We start from the raw sequence: 19,593 nt of genomic DNA, 5'->3' as shown, positions 1-19,593 counted from the left end.
ATGAGACAATGTCAGAATAGTGTACAAGGGTGTATATATATATATTCCCCTGTGTATGTAGGGACCCACAGGGTTAATGTGCCCCTATGGCTTTAAATCCTTACACTTCCTGATCTCCCTAGTTGCTGGGCAGTAGCTAATTGTAATTTGCATAGTTATGCTATTGGTCAAGAGGTGTTGTGACCACAACCTGTCACACTTTGGTATAGTGAGTGAGAAGGGGTGGATCTTCCTCTTTGGCTCCTGGTGTCTGACCCATCTGGATGTCTCCATTGAGCCTGGGTACACCAAGACCAAGTAAAGCCAAGTTGGCCTAGAGGGACCAGTACATCTAGAGAGAGATAAGTCTGGGAGCAGAGCCCCTGTGAATGAGGCTAGTCAGTGGCAGGAATATAATTGTTATAGACTCTCTAGGAGAGTAAGACAGTGAGGGAAGATAGAAAGAGCAGCTTTGTGCTCCATCAAGGAGGTGTAGCAGGGAGGAGCTTCCCAGGCTGTACGATTTGCCTACAGTGAAGAGACACAGTGGATAGGGTGTCAGGCTTAAAGTTTTGCTCCCTGACCACTCCACTCGGTGGGATCCAGACCATGTGTGTGGTATTTATGCCTGGAGGTGCTGTACTGCCTTGACTACAACCTCAGGGGATTCATATACAGTTGGCTCTGATGTACTGTCCTAGTCTGTGAATATATTCTGCAAATGCTTGTATGCACTGTAAGTAACCCTATGGATCATTTGTATCTGAAATGTAAAATATTCTTTTCTGTTTGATTTGCAAGAACCTCCTGGCGCCCATTTCTTTATTCAGTTGATACACAGTAGCCTGTGGGAGTTTCCCCATTTCCGTTTCTTCCACTTTGAGAGGGCCCGACATTATGGTATAGAGTCAAATGTAACCCATGCTCTAGTATACTAGCTGGTTGTTAACCCCGTTGGCCTGTATAGCCCAAAATCGTGTTACACATATATAACAAAAAATACCGCACTCAACAGGTTCAGTTAGAGTAACTGACTTTAATAGACAAACAAAAGAAATTCCAAATTGTTTGATTATTAAAATCAGTTACTCTAACTGAGCATGTTGAGTGCGGTTTTGTGCACATTTTACCTGCACCCAGGCATGCTGTGTTTTTATTTGGTGAGTGCCCCTCCATGTTCCATATACAGTATATATATTTATACACGAGATTAGACTTTTGTGAACAATACGTTTATATGGTCACATATGTGTACTACTGTGTAAGACACATTTACTAGTATAGTGGTATGCTACGCATGGCAACAATTAGAAGGTAATGATGTATAAGCTCTGACGAGAAAGAAACTGAGATTTGGGTGCAATAGGTTTATGGGGCTAGGAAAGGCAGAACAGGCCAATATGTAACCCTTATTCGGTTACTGTCTCTTTAAATAGCAATTAACCCTTGGCAATCCAGGGCCCTGGGTCCCTTTTGCATATGAAAAGTACTGGGAACTGAGATTTACTGTGCAGTGCCTCCACCTAGGGAACACTGAGAAGCACACCTCAGAGTATTTTGATTATGAAAAATAAAACACACATGTTTGCAAATGAAACATATAAACTTTATATAAAACAGTAATGAAAAACTTGGGCAATCTAATACACAATGCACTCCTGCACTGGGGACACCTTTTGACACTACCAAACTCACTATTAGGTACCTGACTGTTTCCCCAACACAGTCCTTTTTATAAGTCCCAATCCTCTGGAAGGGGTTAATAATTACACAGTTCAGATCAAATAGAATGTCCCATCCCCAGAGCTCTTATACCCCAGGTAGCGCTACCTTTCTCAAAAGTACCTCTCCCTTTGGAACTTAGCAGCTGCTTCCACATAGCAGGTAAATGCCAGTATGCTCCCTTGGGTGGCTCACTCACTGGGGTATTTTCAGAGGCAGTCACAATGAAGATTACAGGCAGCTCTGCAGCAGGATTAATCTCACCAGTGGCACCTTTCTCCATCTGAGTCTCTAGCAGCTTGGTAGGGAACAGGAAGGGCTCTCTCTGTACTTCTACAGATGCAACAGCTTCTCTACACTGGACAGTCTCACAAAAACTGGTTCTGGCTGGATGCCCAGCCGCAAAGGCCCCCTCAGGCCCCCCAGCTGCAACCCCCCTCGGGCTCCCGCAAGCATACCTTTTTTATGGTCTTTGGGGGGGGTTTCCTGGGAGTGGCAATAGCAGGTCTGGACTGGCAGGGCCCACTGGGTTTTATCCCGGTGTCCCACAAGCCCAGTCCGAACTTGGTACCCACCAAACTTTTCCTGCTTTGCTACTGTTTTCCTTAGCCTTGTGCCTTGTGCTGTGCTTGGACTCCATTCTACTCAACAATAGTGGTACAGTGGTATGTCCCTACCCTGTCTAACCCAGTGTGTTATTCGCCTACTAATCATTATGATTTAAAGAGTTTAGAGCGCAATATTTGTCAAATCTCATGTTCTCAAGTCAAGCTGCAAAAAAACTGGAAAGTAGTAAAAAAGAGGCTATTCAGCCATAGTTACAACTATATATAGAAGAGCAAAGAAGTGCTCTCCCCTACATCCCACTGTATTTGACCTTCAGTGTTCACACAAAGCCCACACAGCCACTGATCTAGGCCCCCTGAGGGTCAGCCCCACAGTTTAGGAACTACTGGTATAAAGGCAGAAACCCTGCAGACAATAAGCTGAATACTATTGTTCTATAAACAATAACGCATGCCACTGGGGATCCTGACTCACCACTTTAGAAATATTGGATTAATAAAAGTCCATTTTTTCTAGCCTTTGGTCACTACAGATTATCATTCTATTGAAACAGGAAAGGTTTCTATTGATTCTGTTGCATGTTCAAATAAAAACCAGCAGAGGCAAAATGAGTCATATCCACTTTATTTACATTAGCAAGGATGTGCAGGCGAGAAAGTCTTCTGTACAGCAAGAGGATGAGAGGACAGAAGGGTTAAACCCCTGAAAAGGTAGTAGAAGAGTGAAAAGTGGTGTGTGCTCCGGCAATTATAATTACATAGTGCACATCCCCTCTTATAATAAACAAGTATGCATTTACAAACAGGGATGGAACTAGTACTGTACATCAAGAAAATGAAGGCAAAGACTGAACCACATATGTATTCACTGCTGTCAGGCACTCCGACAAGAATTCATTAGTGCTTCAGTTAAGATTAAATATGTCTTCCAATGGTGCGATGCCATTAGGAGATAAAATGTCTTTAATTACTTTGCTGTCATTCTTAGGAGCCAGAAGGCATTTAAACATCTCTAATTTTCACCATTTATTTCAAGGGAAAAGTCTCCATCAAAAGACATTATCCTTTTGCAATTCATATTTTTACTATAGAAAACTGTTTTGCCCCTTCTCTCTCGAATGATTTTACTTTTACGCTTATATGGAATCACACACGGCACTGGAGACACATTTTCAATCAATCTACTTGTTAATGAGTCCGTTAGAAACGCTCAGCTCTTAACAGAGTCATCTTCTACTTTTAATCAACGTTAGAACTTTGTGTAAAAAAAAATCATTGAAATCCATTTGCTTTCATCTGCATTTCTCAAAAAAGAAAAAGTCCAAAATCTAAAGAGCTTTGTCTCCAGCTGTTTGAAAGAAATATCTGGTTAGTTCAGTAAGAACTTTAAGAAATGCACTTTTCCCATCATGGTTTAGCAGCAGAATAAGGAGAATACTGAAGTTCTGGTATTGATATTACTTCTCAATGTGAAAGTCACATCAGAGAGTAACAAGAAGGATTCTCAAGAATAAGTTTCCCACTAAATGAGCCCATACTTGACAGTTGGGGTTGGAAACCCCTCTTGATCGTTTTCAAAGATATCTTATTACACAGTCTTGTGCAGGCATCATTAGGCATCTCTTTCAAGAGCTTACACTCTAGTCATGAGTTCCTTAAAGTGCGAAACATAAGCAACTTATCTATCAGAGTAAACTCTGAAAATCCACTTAAAATGCAATATTAGTCCTATGGATATGTTTCTTTTCAGATAAAATTAAGCTGTTTGTGTCACAAACCCTACAGACTTGGGCAGACGGTTACACCAGCTCCCACCCTCCATTCTTTGATTTACTGAGTCTTCTGGGCTGCTGCTGTCAGCACCTTCATCCCTGGCTGCCCTTCCTCCACGGCCACTGTCTTCTTGAACCTGAGTGACTTCAGTGTGTCCAGCATAAAAGCCGGCTACAGTGTTGGCTGCCTGAACAGCATGGACCTTGTTACGTGCCCGTTTTTGGGTGAGAATGCAAGTGAAAACCTGCTTGAATCTCTTACGGAAATGCTTGGAGATAAGAGCGTAAACAATGGGGTTGAGGCAGGAATTGGCATAGGACATGCAGTGGGATACAAGACGGAATGCGTAGGTGGCTTTGTTAAATGGAAAGTGTCCAAACCAGAAGCAGAGGATGACCAAGTGATGAGGAAGCCAACAGATGCAGAAAAGCACAGCCACAATGATTATCATCTTGGTTACTTTATGTTTTGCTTTCCGGGATTCCGAGGCTGTCTTCACAGGGTCGACCGAGGTCCAAAGGAAACAGATGGTTCTGGCATAGGACAGACCCAAAATAAGAACAGGTAATAGATATCCAAAGACAAAGGTGGAGACATCCATAATTTTTCTTCTACGGTCTTCCCAGTTGGGAATACAAATGGGCACCTGATTATACAGGATTATGTGGTAGTAGCTCAGGTAAGGTCCAGCAAAAAGAATGGAGAGAGCCCATATGACTCCTATTGCAGCTAAAGCATTTCGAGAGGTCCGAAGGTCTCTGGATTTTAGTGGGTAGCGGATGGCAAGGTACCTGTTGGTAGAAAAGGAAGAGATGCACTATGAGAACAGGACTATAAACAATAACATCTACTTATAATTACACTAAACATGTTGCTAGAGTAGGTAGGTGTATTGCCTTTTAATAGTGAAGATCATTATAGTAAGTATGGGCTTCCAGTCACTGCAGTCTTATTTCCAGCTACATTATAATTCCTAAACTATTTATAAAGCTTGTACAAAAAGTGTAAATGTTTATATATGAGTTATATATCCAGCAATGAGGTTGCCTACCCAATTCTCCATGTAAGGCAGTTCTTTGACCAATAATGCCTGCACTGTGTACTGATATTAGGGACTGATCCTTGGATTGATCAAGGTCTCAAACAAGGTACTGGCAATAGTCAAAGCAAACCCTGTATGACAGTTGCATTGTCTTCCCCCAAAACACACATAGATGTTTGAGCTCTGATTAAAAGTACTTGAATGAATGCTAAGCTTATTTTCCATTATTTTCCATTGTTTTTCTGGACATACACCAGGAGATCTACTTCTTTGGCAAGGTTATTTGACATGTTTTACACGACACGATTTAATCTCAATATTTTCTGCTACAAACTCAGATCAAATCCACACAGGTTTTTTACGCTTATTTATTATTACATTTTCCCGAAAATTTGCTTTGAGGTAAAAAGAATCAGATTTTCATGATTTTTTTCATCCGATTTTCACCCGAAAACTTTGGGGTATTGCACGAAACCCAGCGTACATCAAAAAATCATTGGGACTTCTCCCTTTGATTCATATGCAACCTCGACAGGTCTGGCCTCGGATTTTCTGATTCTGGCTTTTCCATCATCTGGGTTTAATAAATTTCGAAAAATTCATGATTTTTTAAAAGTCCTATTTTATAAAAAAACATCACAAATTTTCCATGATTTTTGCATTCAGGGTTTAGTAACTAACCCCCGTTGTGTTAAAGTGGACCTCAAGCCAAAAGATCAGATAATAAAAGTGCCTATGTAGACCTAGAGGGAGACGATGGTGTCAATTTTCAAACCTGTCCAATAAATCTGGTGATTTTCAACCAGAAATTGGTCAGGCAGGCTATCGTTAGCCCCAGTAAGCTGGTAGGGCAAAATTCAGCAGCTAATATCAGGTACATTGCACCCTAGAGCATTACTCCTTAATGTATAGCACTATGCAAAATACAAAAGAGAGAAACTGGAGGCAATCCAAATGATATCATAGGCATGATGGGTGCTGCATGTGTGTAGTCCATTTGGCTAGGTCCCTATAAGTGATAATCATAATGAAGATCAATGACCACTAGAGAAATACCACTCTTGGGTATTATATCAAAGTAATTACACTGTCACTTTTTGTGCATTATAGGTACTTAATCAAAGTTTAACTCATGCAATCAAAACTCCAGGGAATCGTGCCCCTGAAACTTCTCCCATGGTAGGAATTCATTCATTCCACTCTTCAATGTTATTTCTGGGCAGTACATACACTGATTGGGAACAAAATAGAAACTGTATAGATTTGCGCACTGCCTTAATCCTTTGTCAGTAGCATGCGTCAATCCTCTCACAGAGATGTACCAATCATCCCAGGATATCCACTAAAAGTTGAAAGAGAGGAGAGCACTCAAACGCAGGTTAACCGCTTGTGATTATTTATTATTCATGCTGCTTTACACGACATGTTTCGGGCAGGTGTTGCCCTTTGAGAAAGGGCAACACCTGCCAGAAACATGTCGTGTAAAGCAGCATGAATAATAAATAATCACAAGCGGTTAACCTGCGTTTGAGTGCTCTCCTCTCTTTCAACTTTTACTGATTGGGAACACTACAAGGTACAGATATGGAATCTGTTATCCATAATGCTCGGGTCCTGGGGTTTTCTGGATAACGGATCCATAATTTGGATCTTCATACCTCTACTAGAAAATCATGCATACATTTAATAAACTCAATAGACTTGTTTTGCTTCCAATAAGGATGAATTATATCTTATTTTGGATCAAGTACCAGATTACTGTTTTATTATTACAGAGAAAAAGGAAATTATTTTAAAAAATTTAGATTATTTGGATAAAATCTATGGGAGATGGCTTTTCCATAATTCGGAACTTTCTGGATAACAGGTTTCCCAGATAACGGGTCCCATACCTTTACTCAATACCCTGAAATAAAATGACATGATTATTTCTACTACCCCTCTGTATGCTCACATGCACATCCTTTTCCTTGACTTGTAAACATGCATTTTACAAAAAAACAGGTAAAATGCATTTTATTATATCCTTGTAGTTAAAATAAAAATATCCTTTAATTTGCTAATAAATCTGTAAATGAATCTTAATGACCCCAGGATAGTGGACTCTGTAATACTGTATCTTGTCTGTGCTTGGTACTGCAAAATATAATTTTTGAGGGATATCGTGGGTGTCCTTAGGCTGTGCTGATCTAGGGTTGCAGAGGATTTTCTGTCTTTGAATAACAGAATAGCTTAGCTGTTGTAGTACAAAATCTATTTCCAGTCCCCTGAGGGATATGGTTCTGCTGGTGCCATGCTGTAAACCTTAGATTTAGATGTGTAGATGTGTAGTCTGTATTAAATCTCTTGAGGCATCTAGTTCTACAGCTTCTAATACTTTTATTCATTAACTCTAGAGGCCATGGTATTCAGACTGTGAAAATATCTTCATGCTCAACACTGAGCATCCTGCTAATCTCTATTTCTAATAGAGACTGCTGCTCTGATTGGTATGTCCATGACTGTCCTTATAGCTTTAAAAAAGGCGTTAGCCACCATGGAGATGGGACGTATGGACAAGCAATCCATACACTTGTTGCATTGGTGTGACTTACTGGATCACAAGTAAGAATAAATTCCTTTAGGATGATTGTGATTTATACACATCTCTAGGGGCCAAACACTTCTGGGACCCAAACACAACAGTTTTTAGAGTTGAATTCAATGTACTTCTGTTAGTCTTGAAGGTGTCATTTTCCATTTTCCACCCCATTAACCACCCAGAGGCTACTTGAGGCTGCATTATGTTTACATGTTCAGCTTTAGGAACAACACTTCTAGCTGCCCTGTACAGACAAAACACTTCTAGTCTCCAGTTCCAGAGGCTGTTTGCTTTAGACCAGGCAACAGATGCTGCCCTAGATGCTGTGGAACTAAAATTCCAACTTTAGCACATTGGCTAGCAGTAGAATACTGGGAGAGGGTTCCACCAGCAGGCTGCATACGTCTAATTAAGTACAGGCATGGGACCTGTTACACAGAATGTTTTGGAGTCTGGACCTAAGGTTTTCTTACATAATCAGAGCATTACATAATTTAGATCAACTAGAAAATCATGTAAACATTAAATAAACCCAATAGACTGGTTTTGCTTCCAATAAGGATTAAGTATATCTTAGTTTGGATCAAGTACAGGGTACTGTTTTATTATTGCAGTTAAAAGGGAATCATTTTTAAAAAGTAGTTTGGATTATTTGGATGAAATTGAGTGGTGGACATCCTTCTCGTAATTTGGAGCTTTCTGGATAATGGATTTTCGGATAACAGATCCCATACATGTACAATGGTTTAGGTAGAATGCAAAACAAAACAAATAAAAGCAGTTAACTAGATGTAGCTACGCTACATTTTAGAAAACTGATAAAATATTATATTATAATGCAAAAGAATGCAAACTCCTAAACTGGGCAGAAACCTCATATTCAGTAGGGGGTATGGTGAGTATTAGCATCTATTGTATCAATTACAATTTCAAAACAGCTGCCTGTAATGAAACCCAGAGATTCTGCTCAGCAGGGACAAATAAGAAATGTATCAACTAAATGTATCCATTTAGAACAGTTACAGAGTCGGTGACCCCCCTCCCAAAGCTGCTTTAGAAAGACATAAGAGGTAAAAAATTAAACATCATGGATGTTATTAATCAAAGGTTGAGTTTGTGAGATTTTTTTCTACCTTGAATAAACTCATAACTCAAATGTTTGCTTATTTATGAAAAAAGCTGAATGTAAAAACTGAAATACTTCAAAATGATCTAGTTATAGGCTAAAAAAACCTTGAATACCTCAAATTCATCAAGTTTTTGAGCGCAAACCAAAAAAGCAAAACAATTATCATGAAGGCAAAAAACATCTTCAAATGATTCAAAGGGACCTCTGCCATTGACTTCTACATGACTTCTACATGACCTAGCTGGATTATTTTCAGATTTGGGCTTTTAGCAGCTTTGGGGCATAATAAATCTCAAATATTTTAGGTTTTTTTTATCCTGAAAATTTTGAGTTTTTAGAGAAACTACCCTTGAAAACACAAGTAGACCTTTAACAAATAACTCCCTAAACTTCAATATTAGAAAAATGGTCACAAATAGAAAATAGAAAAAAAGTTTATTTCTAGTGATCTATATAAAAACAACTGAAATGAAAAAAAAAGGGTTTGAAGGTGATTAACCCCTTTAAATGATATTGTAAAATGTTATTTATAGCAAATGTTTTTACAAGAGTTATTTTCATTAGAAAAGAGGCTCCTAAAAGGAGATATGAGCAGCATGCATATCAATATAGACGATCAAGACAAGCTTTGTCTACAGAGAGAGAGAGAGAGAGAGTTGTACAACTAATACCTTGATATGTTCTACTGAATAAATCCCTGTTATGTAAAGTCTATAGAAAAAATTCTCCTTAAAGGAGAATTCAACCCTAAACATAAAAAAAACCCTACCCCCTACCCTACATAGTCCCCCCTCCCTCCTACCCCTGTGCAAATGCCCCTAATGTAATACTTACCCCTCTGTGCAGATTCAGGCGTCGGAGTTCACGAACGCCATCTTGAGCCGCTTCGGTAACTTTCAGAATGAGACCGGCATGTTGACGCATGCGCAGTTGCAGCAATTTTCTGTTTCGCAACAACTTCGCATGCGCAGAAACTCACGAAAATTGCTGAAGCGCCGGTCTCATTACGAAGATTACCAAAGCAGCTCAAGATGGCGGCCGTGAACTCCGATGCCTGAATCTGCACCGAGGGGTAAGTAAAATGTTAGGGGCATTTGCCAGGGGTAACAGTTAGGCTGAGGGGAGGAGGGAGAGGGGTCTATGTAGGGTAGGGTTTTTTACGTTTAGGGTTGAATTCTCCTTTAAGGACAATTATGTCTTAAAAATGCAATTTGAGTTATCTAAGGTTCTGAGAATATAGGAATATCACATAAATGGTAATTATGCCATTCTGCCTCACTAAAGCACAGAAGCCTTTGATATAGAAGCAGTTTCTCTTATTTCAGCTATAGTTCCCACTTATTTCTTTCAAGGTGAAGTGAAAAACCTTTTAAGTACTAAATTACTTTAAAGGGAGAAAGCGGCTATTGTGTTAAATGAAAGAAATCAGAGAGATTGTACAGGGTAACAAGCTGCAGAAAGAAGATGATTTAGTATATAGAGCAGTGGTCCCCAACCTTTTTTACCTGTGAGCCACATTCAAATGTAAAAAGAGTTGGGGAGCAACACAAACATGAAAAAGTCCCTTGGGTGCCAAATAAGGGCTGTGATTGGCTATTTGGTAGCCCCTATGTTGACAGGCAGCCAACAAGGGGCTCTACTTGGCACTATACTTAGTTTTTATGCAATTAAAACTTGCTTTCAAGCTTGAAATTCAAAAATAAGCTCCTGCTTTGAGGACCCTGAGAGCAACATCCAAGGGGTTGGGGAGCAACATGTTGCTTGCGAGCTACTGGTTGGGGACCACTGATATAGAGCCTATGGGGATGAAATAACATAAGGACATTAGTATGTTTTTTTTAATTTAAAGGGAAAGATGATTTTGCCACATTAGAACAGGTAGAATCACCAGGTTTCAGACAGAGAAGTCATCAGTTACTATTATCAGTGCAAGAGGCAATGTATCCCTTACTGTGCACTTAACTGATGTGCCTGTGCCATTCTCTTCTACAGTCTGCTCACTGAATTCTTTATTAGATTAAAATTTGAATCACGGTAAGGAGTGGAGTGCAGCTGGGCTCAAGCAGGGGTGATCCTGGCACCTCTGCTGCCTCTCCTATGCTCACTTTTTGGCACCAGAAGGGGTTTGGGGGGTACACATTGCTAGCGCAAGAAGCATTCTGCGCTAGACGAGCTGATTTTCAGGTTTGAAGAACGGAAATTAGTCTCTTAGAGTTACCAGGAGCGGCAATATTGCTGTCCTTGGTAACAAGCGGGGTGCTGCCCCTATTGGAGCAGTAACCCTGGGCACAAGCAGCGTCAGACTGGCCCACCAGGATACCAGGAAAACTCCCGGTGGGCCCAGGTATCAGTGGGCCCTTTTGCTTCTAACCATTTGGCCTATTTCATGGTCATTCCCTATTTCTTTATGGGAAACAATGCATAATAATGGAAGAGAATAATAAGTAGATATAAAAGACTAGGATAATAAAGAGGTTGAGTGAGGTGAGGAGGCCCCACGGTATAAGGTTTTCTGGTGGGCCCCTGGCATCCCAGTCTGACACTGGGCACTAGCGAGCCCTGTACTTACCATTCAGATGTTTGGGGGAGTCCAATAGGATGTCCTCTCACCACATCTAGCATGGACCTTATAAATATAGCACTTATAAACACAAGAAGCACTGTATTCATGGGAGAGGCGCAGGTCTCTGTGTTCCGAGGCAGGGTGTAAAGTATAAAAACCAAGGTTTGTACCCTGCCTGACACTTTATAAATCCACATTATCTCAACCACTACAGGGGTCATTTATGACTGCAAATGAAATGAGCAAAGGGTAATAGCGCAATTGCTATGTTTTTTCCAATAAGGCAGCGTATTCCCAGAATTCCAGCATTGTTGTCATTGCTGGGGGGACTCGCACCTTACACAATTGCAGCCCAAGTGTCAATATAAGTTCAACTGGTCTCGCACTTTGATGTAAATCAGATGCAATTGGGCTCAAAGATTTCCATGTCCAGACCAGTTGGTGTAATTTCCAGTGTTTGGTATAAGTGTGATGTGTGAGGCCAATTCTTTACATGCAGGGGGCCTATTGATTATCTCTATGATGCAGAACCTTTAATGAATGCAGTCTTACACACAACTGACTGCAGGGAAATCTGCACAAACACAAATGCACTTGTAGTCAGTTCTGCTGACAGTGCACATAGTCAGGATATCAGCACAGTTGCCATATTAAGAATACAATTGTCCCTTAATTGCAGTAACATGGGCCTAAAATCTCTAATGTTCAAACCAACTTTGGTGCCTTCAAACTGCAGTACAATATATTGACTCCTGGTAATTCTCATTAAAAAACATGTATATCATCCATACGCCTGCGGGTGTTTCTGATCCTACATTGGGCTCCTGGCAAAATAACAAGCCACGTGAGAAACAGAGGGAGAGATAAGGCATGACAAGGACAGATAGAGAGAATCTGTAGGAACACGATATCTCAGCCAGTGACAGCTATCATCAGTCTCTTCCCAGGCAATGTACATTCTTGCTAATGGGCTCGTTACTGCACACACAGTATTTTGTGATTACAATGATTAGACCTGTAAGCGGTGGCACAACTTCATCAAACATCAGCCGAGAGCAGTGGGGCCACAACAAGCAACTAGTGCTCAGGAGTGAAAGAAACAGTAATTAATGAGCTTAAACGCCACGGTAAGGCGAACATGACGGTAACGGAATCATGAGTAAACACACAAGTAAATTATTCAAATAAGGGCAGAGTGATCACTTTTTTTTTTATAGAAATTATTAAACTGTTAATGACTTTATTGAATGATACATTTTTCAGACGTTTATTAATAAGGCCATGAAAAGAATTCAGAGTGTTTCATATTCAACAAATATGAGCTATAGCATGAGAAACAACATCAAATTTCAACTTTGCAAACGTTTTATGGTTGAAACATAATACTGGAAGTGGGGAAAATCCTTAATACACGGGACAATGGATGGAGAGTTTATGAGGGGCCGCGCATAGTATGTCCACCTTTCTATTGTTCCAATAATTCACACAAATCCCACAAACAATTGGAACAGCAGGAAGTGAAAAAGGACTGTGGCTCCTCTTCTTCATTTGCCCATGCACCATACACCACGCACTGTCCAACATTGTGCATTGGCAGATGAAATTCTCAAGCTTGGGCAATTCTAGAACCAACCAAAATTCATTGTGCACAGGGGAGTATTTACCATATAGGCACTCAAGACCCTATGCCTAGGGTGGCAGTTTTAAGGGGTAGGCCCTTGGAATGCAGGTGAAAAAAACTACTTCCCCTGCTGCTGGATACTTAGCCCTATAGGAGAAAATAAAATGATTCTTTCCAGGTCCCGAATAGCAACAAGACAATTCCCTAAATGAATTAATAATGCCATTCAATTACACATGATGGATGAATCTACACATGAAGCTTTGCTAAGAAGGCATCACATATCTTAAACCTCATCAAAGAATAAGTAATTATCTCTCCTCTCACTAGAAAATCCCAAAACCCCACTGCTGGGTAAGCTATGTTGATGCTAAATGCTACTTCACTCCAGTCCTAATGAATAAAAGTAACCAAATAATCAAGGTTGGACCGGGTTGGAGGGCCCCCGGGAAACCAAGTGGGCCCGGGCCAAGCCCGCTCCCACTTGGCTCTGGAAAGCCTTCCCGGCTTTCTCACCCCCTATCACAGGAATGGAGGAAGATGGAAAAAGAGATGGTTGATGTTAGGCCAAGGGATATGTTTCACTGGGGAGGTCTGCATGGATGTTGGGAGGGGGGCTCTTAAGGTTAAAGCCAGGCACATTGTTTGCATTGACCTTGTGTATATTGGTGCCACCTATTCCTTATGGAGTGAAAGCTAAAATGTATTCAGAATTTAGAACTTTTCTGGCAACCATAGCCCTTAACTAATCTGATTGCAGAAATGTACATTTCATGCCCAAATTCAGAATAAGGAGATTACAGCTCTGTCCCAATTTAGAAACTGTGTAAACACTCCCTGAGCTTTCTGTCCCTCAGCCAATTTCTTACCCAAGAGCAGTTTATTGAGTCCTTACTGCCCTTTTATTGAGTCCTTACTGCCCTGTAGTTTATGCACTGGCCTGTGTGATCCTCACCAACTGAACCAAAATCTAATCATATTATATCAAGTTTCAGCCTGATGCAGTTTAATACATAAGCTAATTACAGGTCACGGGGCATTTGCTCTCATGAAGAATCACAATAGTCACAATGAACTGAATTGTCTCTTACTTCCCATTGAAAAGCATGGGCAATGCTCTACCCATTGTACACCTTAGTGATGACAAACAGCTACTGGTCAGAAATACAATCTTCATTGGTTTCAAGTGGTGCCTGCCTGCTGACTACTGTTGTTCTCCATGTGATCTATTAGTTTAAAAACATTTGACTGCAGCACTGTGGCTGGCCAGTGGCATAGCCCTTACTGGGACCAGATTGGCAATCTGTAGATGCTTTAAAATGCCATAGACAGTGACTATTTATTGGGTCCTGAGGGGGACTGTTTGGGCCTCTGTGTACTTTAAATGCCTATTTTGAAGTTCAGTCCAGACCAGACCTGGCCCTTATACCCAACAGAAGTTAAAGGGGTTGTTCTGCTTTAAATGAGCTTTTAGCATGGTGTTGAGAGTGATATTCCCAGGACAATTTGCAATTGGTTTTCATTTTTTGTATTATTTATGGTTGGAGTTATTTAGGTTTGTATATAGCAGCTAACTGGTTGCTAGCATCTAAATGACCCTAGAAACCAGGCACTGGTATGAACAACAGACTGGAATATGGATAGGAGAGGGACTGATTAGTAATAAGAGTGATAAAAAGTAGTAAAATTGTAGCCTTACAGAGCATTGGTTTTTTAGATGTTGGGGTCATCGAAAAGAGTCTTAAAAAGAAGGTAAATAATAACAAAAATAAAAGCCATTTTAAAATATTCTTAGAATAACCCATTCTATAACTTACTAAAAGTTAACGTAAAGGTGAACCCCCCCCACTTTTAATGAGTGATCCTTAAGAAAAACACTGCAAGATCTGTAATATATTCCTTACTTGCTCTGCTTACTCTCTCTTCTAGTGAAAGGCTTGCTGGTTTGTAATTGTCCCTTTTTAAACACTGTAAGAATCTCACCCATGTGCCCGTCTAGTGCACCAGCTCTGATATCTATCAGTAGTATCACTGTGTAAATGCTACATCCAGCCCTCTAATGAAAATTGAATAAAGTATATTCACCTGTCCACTGAGACAGCAGCCAAGGTGAAGCTGCTAGCATACATTGATAGGTATATGGAGAAGTGCACAGCTTTGCAGAGAAAAGCCCCAAATAGCCATCCGTCCAAGGTGTATATGGTGGCCTGGAAAGGGACACAAAGCAGAATAAAGCACAGGTCTGCTACGCCCAAGTTCAGGATAAAGAGGTTAGTGGTGTTGTATTTGGTCTGCCCATTCCTCAGTAACACTGCCAGGACTAGCCCATTGCCCACCGTCCCCAGGGCAAATATTAGGGAGAATACCACGGGCACAATAATCCCGCCTGGGGGAAGCTCTGATGAGACGGAACTGTTCCACGCCTGGGACATCTCAGCAACAAGGAGGATTACTGCACCTATTGGGAGAAGAAAACAGGGGTCAGAGAAAGAAAAGAGTAGGGTCCAACTCAATAACACACATAAACACCATCCACCACATGTGCACAATAGCACCACACAGACACTTGCTCTAAAACATTAAGCCAAGTTCCATTGCATTGACTACAATCTACACAGATACAAAAAAATATACAGACATTTAAATACAATTCCCCCACCATCCCTAGCTACACAGATACACCCATGCACAAGCGACACAAATATACCATGTACATACAAACAAACCTAGTCCTTCCTGCAACTGCAACACAGCACATCAAAATACACAGGTACAGGAATATGACTATGAAGATTTCCATTCATCCAGGTCATGGTATATCTAGTATAGGTCAATCTAAAAACAACTGGACTTGCTGAGTAATACAGGAATACATGGTACAGGAATACACACTTAGGGGCTTATTCATCAAAGGTCGTATACCAGTAATGGTATGATATGTATGAAAAAATGTGAACGTCTTAAATTCGATCGAATAGCCCCGACCTGAAAACTCTAATCGAATTCGAATCGATTTTTTTTTTGACGTGCAACATTTTGAAACTTGGGAAAAATTTGGCTCATCGCTACTATTAACATCTTAAAATAGTTCAACAAACCTCTGCCATTGCCTTCTACGGGGTCAATTTACTAAGCGATGAAAATTCGCCATCCACGGCTTTGCAGCCATCGCAACACTTCGCCAGGCGAAAATTCGTTTAGACATGGCTAATTTACTGAAATGCAAAGTTTCATCCAGGATGCTGAACGCTGGCAAATTTTCTCTATCGTTACTTCGGTAATGTGAGCAAATCCTAGCGCAGCTTTGTTAGAGGTTTTCTCTCTGATTTGCATACGGCGGGAAATTTAAAGTTGAATGGACGTATATGTTGCAGCAAATACATTACATTACACAAGTCCAGGGAACCTTAATAAAGACAATAGAGTTGTTATAATGCCCTACACATGAGCCCACTGTATAGTTAATGTTCCATATGTTAGAAAATGTATGGGGGAACCCAGTTACCCCAAAAAAAATTTAGGAACTTTTGCAGCCTATGACTCTGAAAAAGGAAAAGACTCCAGCATTTTTGGACTTAGAAACTTTTTCCACTAAAAAATCTAATAAGATGCTAAGTCCGCATTTTAGTAATTTGCAGAGTAACGTCCATTCGCCAGAACGAAAATTCGACTGGTGACAGAGTGTGAATGATCGCTAGCGTCTGTCTCTTTCACTAGCGAAGTTATGCCTGCGCCCTTTAGTAAATCTGCCCCTACATGAACTCAGTAGGTTTTAGGTGGAGAATAGTCAAATTAGAACTGTTTCCAGGGTCGAGGTGTGATAAATCTCACATTCAAATTCGAGTTGATGGTTTTAAATTTGTGAGTTTTGACCAAAAAAAATATTTGAAAATTTGAATTTACAATTCGAACTTTAGTAAATCTGGCCCTTATCATTGACACAGAGACAAAACCTTACACACTCAAACCAACACACTCATTATAATTCATACACATGACCTTTCACACATAAACCAGCAGTGGTACAAACACCCACACAAAACCTTACACACTCAGATCAGCATTCCTTAACATACAATCACAAATACAACTGTACATATTCAAAAGCAGCACACTTAACAGTTGCCAAAAACTAGGGATGCACTAAATCCAGGATTTGGTTTGGGATTCAGCTGTTTTCAAGAGGGTTTGGGCTAAACTAAGTGCCAGGCAGAAATGAAAACAAATCCTTATAATAATGCGATGTTCTTCACACAAACAAGGAAATTGTGATTTTTTTTTCATGTTCCTTTGAACCTTTCAGTGTACTTATTTGATATGCAAATTAGGGTTTGGATTCTGTTCTGGATTCAACTGAATCCTTCATTAAAGATTCAGGATTTGGCTGAAGTCCTCAATAGTGGATTGGGTGCATCCCTACCAATTACATAGACTGAGAGCAGCCAGTTCAGATCTCACACACACACTAGTTCTGTTCCCATAAAAAAATACATTTATAGTAGCAACTTCCCACAAACACTGACATTCCAATAAATAAATATACACAGCTACAAATTGTATCCCATTTTATGAGACACAGCAGGAAGGTCCCACAACGTAGTTCTTACAATCTAAGGAGAGTTTTACACAATTAAACTTCCCCGTACAAACACAGCCTTACACAATTTAACACTGACACCAGCTTACATACAGTTCAACAGCTCACGCACATACAGCTCCATGTGCCAAAACCCACAATTAAGAATCAACATACAAAGTTATTACAGACACACTAGCACATCGCTAAACAAATTTCAACCTTACACACTCAACATATCCTTTGGTTAATTCCCCATCAAATCAAAGCCTTGCACACAAAGCAACACAATTAAAAAATCCTTACACAAACACAATGGTATGCACTCAGCCCAGCACAGCTAAAGATTCACACAGAAACAGCCTTATACCATCACAGTAGCACAAACCATCAGCCAATGAAACAGCAATCACCAACATAAACTCATATGCTCAAATCCAATACAGTTTATTAATACTCCGGCACGGTAAAATCAACACAACTAAACATCCTTGCATAAGTATTCATTCACAGTTACACACATGATATATATAAATGCATTCATACAGCAATACTATTACACACACACACAAGATTCTAAAATGTCTACACAAGTGAAATGTGCAACTCTCCCCTGTAATTAATAAGTAATACAAATGTTTACATGAAAAAAACATCAGCACATTTATTATTAACCACATATCCTTGCAATAAAGCTGCTCAGCATGTGCAAGAACATTCCTACCATCCGTATTAAATTTATCAAATTATATCTAATTTATCTATCTGTCCTGCAAACGTAACAATGCATAGCAACATCTGAATGTGTATACTTATATACACTGGTATAGTAACATAATGGAAACGGACGTTAGTGCACATAAACCCAGTTCTTACTCCCAGCAATGTTTGCTTGTACTTTTATACAATATACATGTGTACATGCCTGCGTATTTGTGTGTATATGTATGTCTCCTTGTGAGAGCATCTGTGTGTATGTTTCATCTGTATATTTGTATGTAATTAGGTCTGTGTGTGTACATACTGTATGTATGTAAGTGTATAAGTATGTATGTGAATATGGATGTGCTTACACATGTGTATATGGGTATGTTCATATTATTAACACTCAACTGTACAATAAAAGAGTACTTATATTCCTGGCTTGTGAGTGGTTTCCCAGTTGTGCTATCTATGGGCACTCTCTGCTATTCACCTATTAGCAAATGATTGTGCCCAGGGACTGGCATTGCCCGTGTAGTTCTATGCAAGTGTATATGCAGGTATTTGCCTCTCCTATGTCCATGTATAGTGCATATGTGTAGGCAGGTGCCATTCGCAAGAGAAATGCCTTTCCTTACCTCTTGTATAAGCTGCTGCACTTCTTCCATCTCTCTCCTTCTCTAGCCAGTCTCTCGCTTCTCCCCCTCCTCTTTTACACTCATGCTCTCCCTCCCTCTTTGAGAATCCAATGCCCCCTCTCTACCTTTTCATATTGGCTGTGCCTGTGTACAGACTATGCTTTTCATTTCAACTGTCTATCACAGACTTTATCATTCCTTCTGTCTATTCTCATTCACCTGTGTTATGACTTTCTCCCTTTCTCTCCCCGTATGTCCTGCTTATTGCCTCCTACCTAGCAGATTCCTCAACATCATCTGGCAAGCTTTTATCTAACAGTGTAGGGCACCGTGAGCATTAGCCTGTGACCCTGTGCCTCAGAGGAGCCCTCAACGTCAGAAAATCTTGTAAGAAATAGATTCCAGAGAACTCCAGGAACCTATAGCTGCTGCTGCACTACACATCCCAGAATTCAAGTGGAATCTTCAGCATGAGGGCTCATAAACTGAAAACCACAAACCTCCACCTTTCTTAGCTGTGGTGCATCACTCTTCATTATCACTCTCTCTAACTTACAACCTCCAATGACCACCCGTTTTGTAAATACATCCCATAAAATCACCCATATCTCTGATTTTACATAGGGATTTGTGACTTGGCCTTTTCATATTTTGGTTATTTTTTCTATTCTTTGCTTAAATAACTCTATTTTTTACCATGA

The 19,593-nt window shown here is 40.2% G+C and overlaps 1 protein-coding gene across 2 annotated transcripts; it reads right to left on the bottom strand.

Moving 5' to 3' along the window:
• Window positions 1–2,876: 2,876 nt before the first annotated feature.
• On the bottom strand, window positions 2,877–19,219 carry galr3.L (galanin receptor 3 L homeolog). Of its 2 annotated transcripts, XM_041590727.1 has the most exons (4): window positions 18,893–19,218; window positions 15,343–15,434; window positions 15,062–15,183; window positions 2,877–4,831 (listed from the first exon to the last, which is right to left on the bottom strand). In XM_041590727.1, exons 2-4 carry the CDS (start codon window positions 15,406–15,408, stop codon window positions 4,024–4,026), a joined length of 996 nt encoding a protein of 331 aa, XP_041446661.1. In that variant the 5' UTR covers window positions 15,409–15,434; window positions 18,893–19,218; the 3' UTR covers window positions 2,877–4,023. The 2 variants fall into 2 exon arrangements, with proteins under 2 accessions (XP_041446661.1, XP_018114348.1); XM_018258859.2 differs by having other exon boundaries at window positions 15,062–15,434; window positions 18,893–19,219.
• Window positions 19,220–19,593: the final 374 nt, after the last annotated feature.

The sequence above is a fragment of the Xenopus laevis genome, chromosome 4L (assembly GCF_017654675.1).
Source record: "Xenopus laevis strain J_2021 chromosome 4L, Xenopus_laevis_v10.1, whole genome shotgun sequence".
Taxonomy (NCBI): Eukaryota; Metazoa; Chordata; class Amphibia; order Anura; family Pipidae; genus Xenopus; species Xenopus laevis.
Note: the sequence above shows the minus strand (reverse complement) of the source record. Positions and strands in the feature narration are given on the sequence as shown.